General features: G+C 48.0%; 1 protein-coding gene across 3 annotated transcripts in view; it reads left to right on the top strand.

Annotated features, from left to right (window-relative positions):
* Nucleotides 1–14,343, top strand: part of CA12 (carbonic anhydrase 12) — a 61,198-nt gene extending 46,855 nt beyond the window's left edge. For 2 of the 3 annotated variants that reach the window (XM_003267084.4, XM_003267083.4), the window contains 2 exons: nt 10,650–10,734; nt 11,524–14,343. In XM_003267084.4, the coding sequence (XP_003267132.1) occupies nt 10,650–10,734; nt 11,524–11,596 (158 nt within the window). In that variant the 3' untranslated portion in view covers nt 11,597–14,343. Of the gene's footprint in view, nt 1–9,738; nt 9,772–10,649; nt 10,735–11,523 lie in introns of all 3 variants that reach the window. The other variant, XM_003267082.4, reaches the window with a different exon arrangement.
* The last annotated feature ends 1,065 nt before the right edge of the window (nt 14,344–15,408 follow it).

Genomic DNA, 15,408 nt, shown 5'->3' with positions numbered 1-15,408 from the left:
TGGGGCCCACACCCCTCTTCAGACCTCTGAGTTCACTTTCAAGCTCACTTTCTTACTGTAGATTCTCGACTGGTTCCCAACTTGGGAATCTTCATGGCTGGTCTGTGCAGTTCCATTTCATCCCCAGCATCACGGGTGGACCAAACCGGGCCAGGTGTTCATATTTAAAGATAATCCGTTCTCACCTGCAATCCCAGCACTTTGGGAGGCCAAGGCGAGCGGCTCACCTGAGGTCAGGAGTTCAAGTCCAGCCTGACCAACATAGTGAAACCCCGTCTCTACTAAAAATACAAAAATTAGCCAGGCATGGTGGCACGTGCCTGTAATCCTAGCTACTCGGGAGGCTGAGGCAGGAGAATCGCTTGAACCCAGGAGGCGGAGGTTGCAGTGAGCCAAGATCACACCACTGCACTCTAGCCTGGGCAACAGGGCGAGACTCCGTCTCAAAAAAAAAAAAGATAACCCATTAACCCACTTGTCAGAATCTGCTCTCCTCATCTCACCTGGTGCACTTTTTTGGGTTCCTTTCTTATTATATGAGGTTATAACTATCAGCTCCTAAACTTAGTTCAACATATGGAGGCTATTTGAAGGCCCTTTCCAGGAAGCTTTAGAAACTGACCCATCCTTATGGACAGGATTATGTCATTCTCTGTCTTTTCATGAAGAACTGCCCAAGAATTTGTCTTTTGTGTTTTCTCCCCTTCAGATACCACTAGTTAAGATCATTTCCCTCTTTCCTCAGTTTCTCAGTTGGAAAACAGAATCTGTGAACAATAGCCTTCCTGAAAATTCAAAATCCATGGATGATAACAGTTTCTTTTCTAGGAAATGAACTGAGTGCATGGAATTATCCCTGTGTATCTGTTATGGATACAGTGCTGTCTTTTCTCATTCTTCTAAGTGGAGAATGTAGTATCCAAGGGTTAAATAGAACTACTTCAACTCTTAAAACCAAAAACATAAAAACTCTGCCAGGAGATTAGGAACTTTGCCCACATAGATCAGGTAGAATTTTGCTCGTGATCCCAGGACCCCACTGCCGGCTCTGTTCTCTGAGCTCAGCTATGCACACCCATGGAAGGGGTGGCACATATTCTCCTTACAGTCAGGAGGCCTAGGTTCAAGGCCTGGCTTTGTTTCCTCCTGGCTGCATGCTGTGGACAAATCGTGTCCCTTCTTTGGCCTTGGTTTCCTCAGCCACAAAATGCCAGATAATCCCAGCTACTCAGGAGGCTGAGGCAGGAGAATCGCTTGAACCCGGGAGGTGGAGGTTGCAGTGAGCCAAGATCATGCCACTGCACTCCAGCCTGGGTGACAGAGTGAGACTCTGTCTCCAAAAAAAAAAAAAAAAAAAAAAAGCCAGGTTGGATTAGGTGATCTCACGTCCTTTTGATGCTAATATGTTCTGATCGTTAAGTGGACACTAACAACTGCCAATCCTGACTTTACATTGCAGGGACAGTGTTTGAGGGCAGTTACAGAGGATCAGAAGAAACCGGGCAGGAACTTGACTCTGACATCCAAAAGTAACCCCCGCTTGTAACGATGGACTGTGGTATTGGGGATAATTAGCCATCTTCTTAGACCGGCTTGTGTCTAAGCGGCTGCTTGTAGTGGGGCAGTGTAGGCAGATTTGTAGCCCAGCGCTTCAGTAGATTCTCCCAGTCTGGATAGGGGAGCTTGAGGGGCCTCTAAGCAGAAGTCTGGAGACCAACTCCTGGCTTAGGACATCAAGATCAAAGCCCAAACGCAGTGTTGCCACTGCTCTTCATGCGTGGCTTGCCCAGAGCTGGTGCTTCCACAAGCCCAGGCTGGGACCAGCTTTCTCCTCTGAGTGAGACTCTGTGGCAGTCCAAGGCAAACCTGTCCATTTGGAGGCTGATTATAGAAGCTTGGCCAGAATTCTCTGCTCCCTCTCGATTCCCAAAGGCACAGGCAGCAAGCGAGGCTGCTACCCAAGGAGCAGTGAGGAGACAGCCCCAAAGGGGTGAAGGCCCCAACCTCATCTGCCCAGGGTGCTGCATTCACGAGGCTTCTCTCACCCAGCTCGGAGCGGGCCTCAGACTGTAACATGATGTTTCAGGTTTACGGTGTGAGACTTTGTCAGTGTGAACCTTGAGCAGTTTGGACTCAAATTGTAGCCTCAACCACTGAAGGCATGTTTGTAATTAGGGTCTCGCTTACTCAGGGCTTTCTCTGGAAGTTAACAAGAACTACAGAGTCAGAAAATTCTGCCAGGAGAAAAGTGATGTTTAAAAAATCGTCTAGGATGGCCGGGTGTGGTGGCTCATGCTTGTAATCCCAGCACCTTGGGAGGCTGAGGTGGGAGGATCGCATTAGCCCAACAGTTTGAGGCTGCAGTGAGCCATGATCACACCACTGCACTCCAGCTTGGGTGACAGAGTGAGACCCTGTCTCTTAAATAATTAAAATTTAAAAATAAAAAAATTCCCCAGGAAAGTACATGGACTTTGGGAAAGGACCTGAAGTTTAGCTAGGATGGGACAATTGGGACTGAATCATTTAACTTAACCCTGCTATTTTCCTCGACTGTGCTTAGAAAAGGGGTACAAGACCTGGTTTCTGTCCTTAAGAGGTTTACAGTCCAGCTACACCTTAGCCTGGGGGCAGAGTTTCTCAACCTTGGTACTATTGACAACTTGGGCAGGATAATTCTTACAGTGGGGGGCGTCCTGTGTGTTGTAGCATTGGCAGCACCATTGGTCTCTACCCAGTACATGCCAGTTGCCCCTCCCCAGTTGTAACAGCCAAAAGTGTTTCCAGACATTGGAGGAGGGGCAAGGTTTCCCCTGATGGAAAACCAGTGCCCTGGGGTTTCTGCGGCCCAGAACTCATTGTTTTCACTCATGTCATAGGAGTCCGGAGTTTTATATCACATGCCCTGGTCTTCATTCTTTTATGGCATGGACATTTCAGTGTGATGATGGTTATCCCTGAAACAGTAAGGTGGAAGTTACTGAGGCAGAACGAATCAACCCAAGAGAGACCTTGTTCCCCATCTTCCTTCAGAATTCAAGTATAGATTCTTTTTATATGATGGGTAAGACCAAGAGACGTGGCATGAGAGAGAACTGTGCATCCTTAGGAGTGTACAAATCCTTTATCGGGGCGCAGATGCCTCTGAAGTAGCAACTTCTTCAGGATCCCCCCTTTATTCTTTCTCCCTCCCTTTTGTATGAGTTTTTCTCTCTTGTTTGTTATGTTTCTTGTTGCCTTTAGTTAAGACGTCCACTCTTTATGGAAAAGTGAAAGTCATGCCAGGCACTTTTTTCCATTCTTAAAAAGTGCCTCTTCCATTGGCCGGGTGTGGCACATGCCTGTAATCCCAGCACTTTGGGAGGCCAAGGCAGATGGATCACCCGAGGTCGGGAGTTCAAGACTAGCCTGGCCAACATGGTGAAACCCCCTCTCTACTTTAAAAAAAAAAAAAAAAAAAAAATCAGCCAGGCATGGTGGTATATGCCTGTAGTCCCATCTACTGTGGAGGCTGAGGCAGGAGAATCACCTGAACCCGGAAGGCAGAGATTGCAGTGAGCCAAGATCACACCAGTGCACTCCAGCCTAGGCGACAGAGTGATACTCCGTCTCAAAAAAAAAAAAAAAAGTGCCTCTTCCAAGTGGCAGATGGAAGATTTGAGCTGAGGGAGAAAGCAAGACTCGTTGTCCTCAAGGTGGGCCCCTGGGAGGGGACACGTCCTGGGGCCAGCTCAGGTTTCAAGTCGGGTGCTCTTAGCGGGAAAGGGGAAAGACAGCAGAGGCAAGGGGACATCACAGGGGCTCAGGCTTAGGGCTTTGGCCTGGTTCTTGGTTGCTTTGAGTTCACCTCCTCCTAGCCAGTGGCACCAACACTGGGCCCATATGCTGGGTAATAAAGCAAGAGCCCATCAGACAGAAATGCTAACACCATCTAGCCCTGTGCTCAACACATCAGGGCCACGGAAACTTGAGGGACAAAAGGAAGCCAAGAAGTTTCTATAATCATATCATTAGTGGGCTTGCTCTGAGCAACTGCATGTCACCCACCAGAGCCAGCTAAGGCACACTCAGACGAGGGTGCCAGGCAGCCCACCGCAAGGGCAAATCTATAGTCGTGCAATTAGGATCTGCTTAAGCCTAGACCTGGGCAATTTTCTGAAACCTTAAAAGGAGGGAGAAAGAAATCATACATGGCTAAGATGGCTAATTATCTAATTTTTTGAGGCTAGAATGCATGTGTTGTCATTATTGACCTTGTATTTCTTAAAGTTTCTATTTATAAATAAAAGCTATTAGCTGGAAGAATATCATCGATTCTCCCAAAGGATCCAAATGATTAGCCAGCATCATTTCCACCTTCAATTGCTGGCCTGGGTCAGAGGCTGAACAGTCAGGAGCATTGGTCCAAGGTGCTAAGAAGTGAGGTCCTAGTCCGTTTAACACACCACGTGTTTCCTGAGCACAGCCTGAGTTACGCACTATGGGGGACAGAAAACCCCATGGTGGGTGTCATCTTGCTCATAAACACAGCCCGTGGCACAGGGCAGACTATGTTCAGGAAAGACAATGGGAAAAGGGGCCGGGCAGACGGCTGGACCCACCCTTAGTCATGGGGCCCTAGCTGATCCTTCCACATCATCTCCCCACAGCCCCATCCCTGCCCTCTTAGCCTCAGCCCCCAAAAGCAGATGCTTTCAAGTACACACACTTGATGTCTGGGATGCCCCCTCCCTCCTCCATCTGGAAAATTATTTCAAGACCCAACTCTAATCACATCCTCCTGGAAGTCCTCCCCATCCCTCTAAAGGTGACTTAATCTCCCTCAGTGCAGCCAGAACCACTTCTCCATCTCTGTTATGTTACTTGATACACCATAGAGTAATTATTACCACACAGCAAAGACAAAGAGAAAAAGAACAATATGTATATATTATACACATACTACAAGCTCCTTAAGGCCAGGGCTGACTGACGTGTTACTCATTTTTATGCCTGGCATGGTGCCTGGCGCTCATTATAAGCTTGTTGAAAGAACGTCCCTAACCCATCTCCAGTTCCCTCCCCTCGTCAGTGTCTTCTCTGCAGAATGATTTACACATAAGCCTGGCCAGTTGTCACCTTATAGTTTTATTGTCTTATTTTTCTATGGTCTCCATTTGCTAACAATGTTAAAAATCAACCCATTTGTTTAAGAGAGATTAAAGATCAGAACTTAGCTGGCAGTTTTGAAGGTCTGGGAGGAAGTTGCCTAGAGATGCTATTGTGCCTTCTGTAGCTCTGGCTTGATAGGGATCAAAGGCCCCCATCCCGCCACCCATTCTTTCCCCAGGGACAGTGAAGACAGCTTAGAGTGTCAAGCACCCAGTGCCAGCATTGTAACCTGCCCCTGAGGCTCTGGGATTTAGGCCCTGCAGAGCAATGTGCTGTCTGCAGGGCCTGCATTCCTGCAATCTACAGGCAAAGCCCTCAGTCCCATCACGGCTGTATAAAACCAGTTCCCCCATGTAATCTGGTACCATCTTGTTCGCAGATTTCTTTGTGGAAATTCTTGTTTTGGGTTGCATAGCATTCATAAGGAAAACTCCGCAGTTAAATATGTCCTTTGAAGATGGCTCCGCTCTGCGGTGAGGGCTTCTTCCTTGTCTTAGTAAAGCATCATCTGAAGATAGCACTGGCATTGCAGTTTCTTGACTCTCTGATTTTTTATTAGGTGTAATAATGGGGGTTTTTACCTTCCTAAAACAGATTTTGTATATTTAAACTATCAAACCCCTGAGAAATCTAAACTCTCTGACCTCTTTTACAAGGCTGGAGATGGCTAAGGATTTCACTACGTAACATGCCATCTATGTAAACAGTGTGTACTTTAAAATAATATTTGAAAAGGATTATAGTCCACAGTTAAACAGAATTGTAAATAGAGCTAGAAAATACTAGACTGTTGTTCCAGGAACCTCCAGATGTGAAAGTGAGGTGTTTGTTCCTCGTGCTGGACTTTTCTGTGTTTATGCTTGAGGCTTCAGAAGACCTCAAAAGCCCTTAACCAGCATCCCTCGGTCCAGCAAGATGCCGGTGGAAGACGCAGCTCCTGGGCCCGCCAGAACAGGTAGCAAGGCCCTTGTGGCAAGCAGCTCACCGACCTTCTCTGGGTGTCTGTACCTTCCTGGGCAAGGCGTGTGACCATCGAGTTCTTCTATATCTGTGTGGTTTCCTTGTGTATGTCACACTGCCGTCTCTCTGCTCGCCCTGACTCATGCCCGAGCACTTTGTGAACAGGCAGCTCTCCCACATCCTCATGGTGTGCACCCTCTTACCAGCCAGCCCAAGAGCTCCTTCTGTCGGGCTGTCACTCGATGCCTCTCGTGGGCAACCTCTGTGACCTAGCCTGTCTCCATTTCTACTGTCTGTCCCATTGTTCTTCCGTGGGAATTGCCTGCCTTCTTTCCTAGTCAGAAACAAACCATTTCTTTAACCTGAAAGTGAATTTCTCTAGTTCTGCCCCTCCCTGTACCATCTTTGATGCCTGTTCTCTACAGCGTCCTAGAGGCTGGGCTCTCACCCAGGCGAGGCTCTGCTGGGAAACAGGCTTTGGCTTTGCACTCAGGCTGTAGTTTTCTGGTTGCCCTGACAGTTCTCCCTGTGTCCTGAACGTCTCGCTGACTTTCTGTCTCCCATCAGATAACAGATGTTTTGGCATCTGCCTCCAATGGGACTCAAGCCCATTTCTGCAAAGAAGCTGAGCCTCCATGATGGTTGGTGCTGTCTCAATTGGTGGGGACAGCGTTCCAACAACACCTTCCTGCCCTGGGCTTCCTGAGGTGGTGGAACTATCAGGCGACACCCTTGCTGGCATTCCTCTTCCTTAACAGCTTATGATGTTGGCTCAGTCAAGCTGCTTCGGTTTTGCTGTATCAAAGTCTTGGCTGAAAAGTATCTGTCCCAGTCTCTGGGGCTTTCTTTGTCTTCATGCCCGTTTGGTCTCATTTCATTGTTTGCAAAGAGAGTCCATTTAGGCCTTGACAAGTGGTCATCAAGGAGCAAAGATCCCAGGTCAGAGCACTGGGTTCAACTATGCTGTTGCTTACAGGGCCTCCAACAGGAACCCCGCGTAATAACGGGGGGAAGCCAGACTCTCCCTCCAGAGAAGCCACCACGCAGGGCATGTGCCCTGAGAAAAGCCCCACCCTTGCTGGGGCCTTGCTGTCCATAGACTTTGCTCAGCTCCCCAAGACCAGGCATGAAGGGTACCTCCGTCAGCCACAGACTGGGCTGCTCAGTGGTCTGGGGCCTGTGTGGCTCTCAGAATGTTTGAGGTGACTGTGAAAGAGATGACTTTAGAAACCGTCCAGCCTGGATGGCTTAGCCAGGTGGTGAGGCTTCCTAGTAATAGTCTTCAGGTGGCGAGAACTGGTTTGGCACCACAAGCATCTGGAGCCTCAGGAACAAAGAACGAGAGTGTGTTTCATCAAAGGGTTGGGAAGAAAAACCACGGCTAGGTTTATTATGTTTGTTTTTTTAAGATTCCAGGGACCATGGTCTCTGCCTTTAAAAAAGAAACAACCAACCCTAATACCAAGTTCCACTGTGCAGAGGCCACAGGCCCTGCAGGAAACAGAGCCTGTGCTGTACAAACACTGGAAGCTCCCTCCAGGTGGAGACTCATGTCCTGAGCACCTCCCCAAGCCACAGGCTGATCCTTGTGTTCAGGTTACACGAAGAGGCCTGGGGCAGGGAGTCTGGCCAGTGGAGCCACTCTCTGCCACTTGGGAGGTCATGAGCTGCTGGTGGTGGCCAGCAGAGCAGGGAGAATAGGCCTCCCTGTCCTTGGGGAGAGCTCTTCTCCCTGCCTGCTCTGCTAACTCTCACAGCAGCCCGGTGCCACTTGGAGAAGCCAGACCAGGAACCCGCAGGGCCCAGCCTTGGACCAGGGAGGTTCTGCAGGTTCAGTGTGAGATTGCAGAAAAAGACAATAGGAAAAGCACATGGCCGATGGCTCCTGGGGAATCAGCTAGACTTGGGCCATAGGACAGGAGAAGGGGCAGTGAGCAAAACCTAACCCTGCAGCCTCAGATCTGGTTCCCCAGGCTGTTAAGGGCCCCAAGGGAGAGTCCTTGGCCCCCTGCTGGCATCTTACACTTGACCAGGGCTCTCCCAGGGCCTCAGCCACCACTGTGGGCTCTATGAGCACAGGATCTTCTGTGTCAGGCTGGGTGGCCACCATCTGTACAACTGTGGCTCCCAATGTGAGTTAGAACAAATACCCCTTCTTCCTCCAAAACACACACACATGCTAGAAGTTTACACTGAGATGAGAAAACCACCAGACAGAAGGGTACGTGTAAATCTACACTTTCTTTAGACAAAGGACCTGATTAGGAGAATGGGGAATGGCTGTGGGAACCTTGGAAAAAACAGACTGGGGGTTTTCAGGGGAGACTTCATGACTGGGATCCTCTGCTCACTCAAGACAATGGATTCTCATGTTATTTTCCCCCCAGGAGGTGCCTTGTAGGCCGACTGTGAGATTTAGGTAGTTGGGCACAGGTTCAGCTACACTGAGGACTTCTCTCTCACCTTATTTATCCCCAACAGTAACTTGCCGGTTGAAGCCGTAATCCCCTGGTTCCATGGAGCAGAGAAGTGGGGCTGATGTGGTGAAGGAGTTTGTCCAGGAGGCACAAAGCAAAAATAGAACCAAACCATGATGACAAGCTGATGGGCTGGGGGAGAAGTCTGGTGATGGATTCCTTGCTTAGGAAGTGAGGCAGGTAGCAGGGACATGGACAGGAGCCTGCCCAAGCAGGCTTTGATCCCTACCTTTCTTCACCTTTCCTCTTTGGCCATATTGTATTAAAAACTGAAATCTTGGCTGGGTGCGGTGGCTCACACCTGTAATCCCCATAGTTCGGGAGGCCGAGGCAGGTGGATCACTTGAGGTCAGGAGTTTGAGACCAGCCTGGCCAACATGGCAAAACCCCATCTCTACTAAAAATACAAAAATTAGCCAAGCGTGGTGGTGCGCGCCTGCAATCCCAGCTGCTCGGGAGGCTGAGGCAAGAGAATTGCTTGAACCCAGGAGGTGGAGGTTGCAGTGAGCCAAGATTGTGCCACTGCACTCCAGCATGTATGACAGAGTGAGACTCAGTCTCAAAAAAAAAAAAAAAAAGAAAAGAAAACTCAAGTGAAGTCTTGTCCTAGCCAGGAAACTGCTGTGATAAAGGAGCATCGGGGCCGGGCGCAGGGGCTCACGCCTGTAATCCCAAAACTTTGGGAGGCCAAGGCAGGTGGATAATGAGGTCAGGAGTTCAAGACCAGCCTGGCCAAGATGGTGAAACCCCATCTCTACTAAAAATCCAAAAATTAGCTGGGCATGGTGGAGGGTGCTTGTAATCCTAGCTACTCGGGAGACTGAGGCAGAGAATTGCTTGAACCCGGGAGGCGGAGGTTGAAGTGAGCCAAGATCGCACCACTGCACACCAGCCTGGGTGGCAGAGCGAGACTCCATCTCAAAAAAAAAAAAAAAAAAAAAAGGAGCATCGGAAGGAGGGATTGCAGTATGAATTCCCTAGATGGGCAATTTCCTGTACTTCATCAGGCAATCCCTGAGCCAAGGGTGGACACCACTAGAGGTCTGTCTGCCTAAGACCAAACAAAAGGTAGAGCGTCTCTCAACACGCTGCTCAAATCCAGTGTGGTTTGACTCTAGAGTAACCTCGTCTTTTCCTCTCCCCTTTTAAGTGCAAGTCTGTACTGCGGCAGGACTGAGTCTGGGTATGTGGCTGGGCAGCCGGCCGTGCATGCTGCAGCTGGGTGATCACTGTAATTCTTGGTGTGATCGGGGTCTGTGATCCAGCCCATCCTCTCTGCTTCTCTGTACTATTGCTCTGGCTCCTGGCCCTCTCCTTGCTGTGGGTCTTACCCTCAAGTTGCTCTGTGATTCAAAGATGAACTGCCAATCAAATGTTCCTCTAATGAAAGATCCAATCACTCTACAGCATGTGTGTATTCAAAGAACCTATCTAAGACTTTCTTTTGGTCATGGTGGGAGGCTGTTGCTGAAAACATGCCAGAGCCCAGTGTGGAGGTCAGCTGACAGGCCGCATGACCTTGGCAATGGACTACTGGTCATCTGGGACTGCTTAGGACTGTGCAATGGAAGTTGGGGGCAAAACCGATAGAGACAGCCAACGGGCCTTAAATCCAGCAGGCAAAGACAGAGTAAGTTCTTATTTGTGTAGCCCAGGGCTTATCAAAGTGTGGTTCTTGGACCATGTGCATCAGTATCAGCTGCAAGTATTTGGTAAAATGCAGATTCCTGGGCCCTGCACCAAACAGATTGAATTTGAATCTCTGGGGATTGGGCTAAAAAAAAAAAAAAAAACCCTACATTTTAAACAAGGTCTTCAAATGACCCTTGTGCAAGTTTGAGAGCCTCTGCTGGAAAACCACTAGAATTTGCAAATGGTCCCCTCAAAATACTCCAGCCAGTCCCACTAAGCCAAAGACCAGAATCTGAGAACAGGGATGGGGAAATTATTCCTTTCTGTGGATGATTATGCAGCTGGGCCGTGATTTCACACCCCGGGGGCCATGGGCTAAGATGGAGGAGAAGGAAGGAGTGTAATGTGTGCCCTCTACCTCTTCACCAGGCATCATCCTCTCACTGGCCCTGGCTGGAGTTCTTGGCATCTGTATTGTGGTGGCGGTGTCCATTTGGCTTTTCAGAAGGAAGAGGTGAGCTGGTTTGGGTCCAAAATGGGAATGGGCAGCTATGTGTCCATGATGATTAGTCTGCCTGGGAAGGCAGCTTTGTGGCATGAAGAGCCTCAGTCACCTGGAAAACCACTTACTCTAGGAGTGCTATCCCCAAAGCACCCATGGCCTGGCCTCCTTTGCATGAGACACACATGTGACCCTGGTCATTCAAGGGGTTCAAGGGTCACTGTGCTCAGATTTGGAAGCATGTGTGCCTTGCTTGCTGCTATTGCACGGCCTTGGATGAGACTCTTGACTTGGGGCTTATGCCTAAAGTGAAGTAGCAAGGCTGTCTTCTTATCAAGATCTTTACATATGCTTTTTGGTCTAAGAATTCAAAAAGAAAGATGAAGGAAAACCTGATCTCTCACTCACATTAACTCTTCATGCCCTTTGTCCATGTTTTTATTGTCACATTTGGCTTTTCCTAAAACCTAATTTATTTGGGGGGTATGAAAAATAAAAAGGTTTCTGGGAACCCTGTGATGGAATCAGAGGTTTGAAGAGGGGGGTGACAACGAGACCTCTTTCAAAATATAGGTCTACTATTGTTAGGTGTGAAAGAGAACAGTTGGAAAATGAACAAGTTCTGTTTTTGTTAAAGCTTTATGTGGTGGCATTCCCTCCCAAGACCAACAGAACTGGGGAAAGGTCCCAAAGAGAGGAATCCAACTTTTAAAAACGGCATCATTCCATACCTGAGCCAGGCTGCTCTCTGGCTCGCTCGCTCTCGTCTCTAACAAGACTTATGTGTTCTTTTTGTTCTAGTGTCAAAAAAGGTGATGACAAGGGAGTCATTTACAAGCCAGCCACCAAGATGGAGACTGAGGCCCATGCTTGAGGTCCCCGGAGCTCCCGGGCACATCCAGGAAGGACCTTGCTTTGGACCCTACACACTTCGGCTCTCTGGACAGTTGCAACACCTCAAGGTGTTCTCTGTAGCTCAATCTGCAAACATGCCAGGCCTCAGGGATCCTCTGCTAGGTGCCTCCTTGTCTTGAGACCATGGCCACCCCAGAGCCATCCGATCCATGGATGGGATGCACTCTCAGACCAAGCAGCAGGAACTCTAAGCTGCTTGCTGTATCTGTGTGAGATTGTGAAGTGGTCTGAATTCTGGGATCACAAACCAAGCCATGCTGGTGGGCCATTAATGGTTGGAAAACGCTTTCATCCAGGGCTTTGCCAGAGCGTGCTTTCAACTGTCCTGGAAATTCTGCTGCTTCTCCAAGCTTTCAGACAAGAATGTGCACTCTCTGCTTAGGTTTTGCTTGGGAAACTCAACTTCTTTCCTCTGGAGACGGGGCATCTCCCTATGATTTCCTTCTGCTATGACAAAACCTTTAATCTGCACCTTACAACTTGGGGACAAATGGGGACAGGAAAGATCAAGTTGTAGAGAGAAAAAGAAAACAAGAGATATACATTATGATATATAGGGACACTTTCACAGTCCTGTCCTTTGGATCACAGACACTGCACAGACCTTAGGGAATGGCAGGTTCAAGTTCCACTTCTTGGTGGGGATGAGAAGGGAGAGAGAGCTAGAGGGACAGAGAGAATGAGAAGACATGGATGATCTGGGAGAGTCTCACTTTGGAATCAGAATTAGAATCACATTCTGTTTATCAAGCCATAACGTAAGGACAGAACAGTACAATATTAAGTCCAAATCCAAACTCCTGTCAGTGGAGCAGTTATGTTTTATACTCCACAGATTTTTACAAATGAGGCTGTTCCTTGAAAATGTATTGTTGCTGTGTCCTGGAGGAGGTGTGAGTTCTGAGATGACCCAATCTACCTTTGAATCTGGAGGAAATAGGCAGAAACAAAATGACTGTAGAACTTCATCTCTTTCGGCCAAATTTCATTTCAGCCACTTCTGCAGGATCCCTACTGCCAACCTGGAATGGGGACCTACCTACTTCTCTCTCTCTCTGGGGATGTCAAATTGTGGTTTAGATCAAATATATTTCAAGCTATAAAAGCAGGAGGTTATCTGTGCAGGGGCTGGCATCATGTATTTAGGGCCAGTAATAATGGAACGCTACTAAGATACTCCATATTCTTCCCCCTGAGTCACACAGACAGTTTCTGACAGGCGCAACTCCTCCATTTTCCTCCCGCAGGTGAGAACCCCATGGAGATCAGTCAGTGCCATGAATGAGAAGGAACCGACCCCTAGTTGAGAGCACCTTGCAGTTCCCCGAGAACTTTCTGATTCACAATCTCATTTTGACAGCATGAAATGTCCTCTTGAAGCATAGCTTTTAAATATCTTTTTCCTTTTACTCCTCCCTCTGACTCTAAGAATTCTCTCTTCTGGAATCACTTGAACCCAGGAGGCAGAGGTTGCAGTGAGCCAAGGTCACGCCACTGCACTCCAGCCTGGGTGACAGAGCGAGACTCCATCTCAAAAAAAAAAAAAAAAAAAAAATCATTCTGTACCATCACAACTTTTCACAATGATGGCAAGCCTTATGTCTTGGGAGCCTGTTTTGCTAGGCAAAGTTACAAGTGACCTAATGGGGGCTCAGATGTGTGTGTGTCTCTCTGTGTGTTTGTGTGTGCGTGTGCACTCAAGACCTCTAACAGCCTCGAAGCCTGGGGTGGCATCCCGGCCTTGCCATTAGCATGCCTCATGCATCATCAGATGACAAGGACAACCCTCATGACGAAGCAACATGAATTAGGGGGCCTCTTGGCCTTGGTCCAAAATTGTCAATCAGAAACGAACATAAAGGGCTTCAGAGCAGTGGGACTGTCTGTCAAAAGACTCTGTATATCTTTTGTGGATGAGTTTTGTGAGAGAACAGAGAGACCATTGTACCTGGCACAAGGGCTGTTCATGAAAAGGGAGACTTACTGGAAGGTGCAAGACAGTGGCATTTCTCCTCTCCTCTTCCTGCTCAGCACAGCCCTGGCTTGCAGCCCCGAGGCTGAGACCAGACAAAGCCCGGGAGACAGAAAGATGCTCCAAGAACCAGCACTGTCAATGTCTTTGCAAATCCTCACAGGATTCCTGCGTGTCCAGCTTTGGAACTGGGAAACCTTTCTTCAGATCCGCACTAATTCCATTGATGCCAGCTGCCCCTGAAGGGTGCCAGTACCGTGGTGTGTGAGGCTCAGCGGCTGCCCACACGCTCCTAACTCTGCTGCATGGCAGATGCCTAGGTGGAAATAGCAAAAACAAGGCACAGGCTGGGGCCAGGGCCATGGGGGAAAGCCCTGGATTCTCACTCGTGAGATCTTGAATCTCTTTCTTTGTTCTGTTTCTTTAGTATCGTCTGGTAAAATAGTTAAAACAAAAAACTCTGTATCTGTTTCTAGTGTGTGCTGCATTGACTCTATTAATCACATTTCAAGTTCACCCTACATTCCTCTCCTCTTCACTAGCCTCTCTGAAGGTGTCCTGGCCAGCCTTTGAGAAGCACTGGTGTCTGTCTGCAGCACCCGTCGGTTCCTGTGCCTCAGCCCATAGGCCACTGTGATAATGTCCTGTTTAGCACTTCTGTATTTATTGTAAGAATGATTATAATGAAGATACACACTATAACTACAAGAAATTATAAAATGTTTCTCACATCAGGCTGTTCTTTTTTTTTTTTTTTTGGAGGTGAGATTAAAGCATTACTATTTGCAAAGCACTCTGTAGCTCCCTGTTATGGAGATAGGTAACTAATCAGAATAATAATGTCACTCACATCCACTTCTTAGAACCTGGCTCCAAAGGAAAGTACGCTGATGGACTCAATCACTTTCCTGAGGATGGAGGCCTATGGCACGTGTGGCTGCAGGTCACGAAGCTGCTTAATGGTGCTGGGAAGCCTACAGGAATCAAATAAAGACCCTGGAGGAGGTGGGATCAGAGCTGCACCTTGAACAAATAGCTGAGATCTGAGCAGATGGATGGAAAAGAGGGAGATGTTCCCAACCAAGGGGACATGATACAGGGAACAGGTCCTATGTCTCTTTACTCCTGAGAGTATTAAACCTAGTAGGTGGGCAGCCCCTCTTGGTTGCCTGTTACCTTATTTTGAATTCTTTTTGCAAAACATACTATCACCCCTCCAAATAATCTTTTGTCTAAATCCAGACTTCACATTCTGATTGGGGCAAAAAGAGGCGGTCCAGTAAAGGTTAGATAATCCAACAGATCTAAAATACTATCATTTCCACATGTAACCAGTATTTTCATGTGTTTTTTTCTGCAGTAAATCTTTGAAATCTGGTGTGTGTTTTACACTGACAGCACACTCGATTCAGATGCTAGATTTTCCTTGCAGATATTTGGTCGTCATTTAGATTTCATAAAATTTACAGTTCAAAAGATTCCAATATCCGAGTTGCTCCAAACACACTTAAAAGTTGTTTTCCAAATAATGGAATCAATGATCGGCTTTTAGATGTAAATTTATTAAAATAAAGTAGCGTTTCTCAGTTGAGGCACATTCCAAGCGCTCAAGATCCATGCCCTGCGCAGACCGGGACGACGAACCCGACTTTCAGAGACTCTGAGGGTTCTGCCTAGAGAGCTCCCACAGCAATCAGCCCGAGAAGAAAGCTTTGTGGGTGAAGCCAGGGAGGGAGACAGGAGGGCAGGAGAAAATCAAGCCTAAATGAGCACATCGTGGACGCCGCTCTTCCTCTCCC

This window comes from Nomascus leucogenys, chromosome 6 (assembly GCF_006542625.1).
Source record: "Nomascus leucogenys isolate Asia chromosome 6, Asia_NLE_v1, whole genome shotgun sequence".
Classification (NCBI taxonomy): Eukaryota; Metazoa; Chordata; class Mammalia; order Primates; family Hylobatidae; genus Nomascus; species Nomascus leucogenys.
This window is presented reverse-complemented; position numbering and strand designations above follow the sequence as displayed.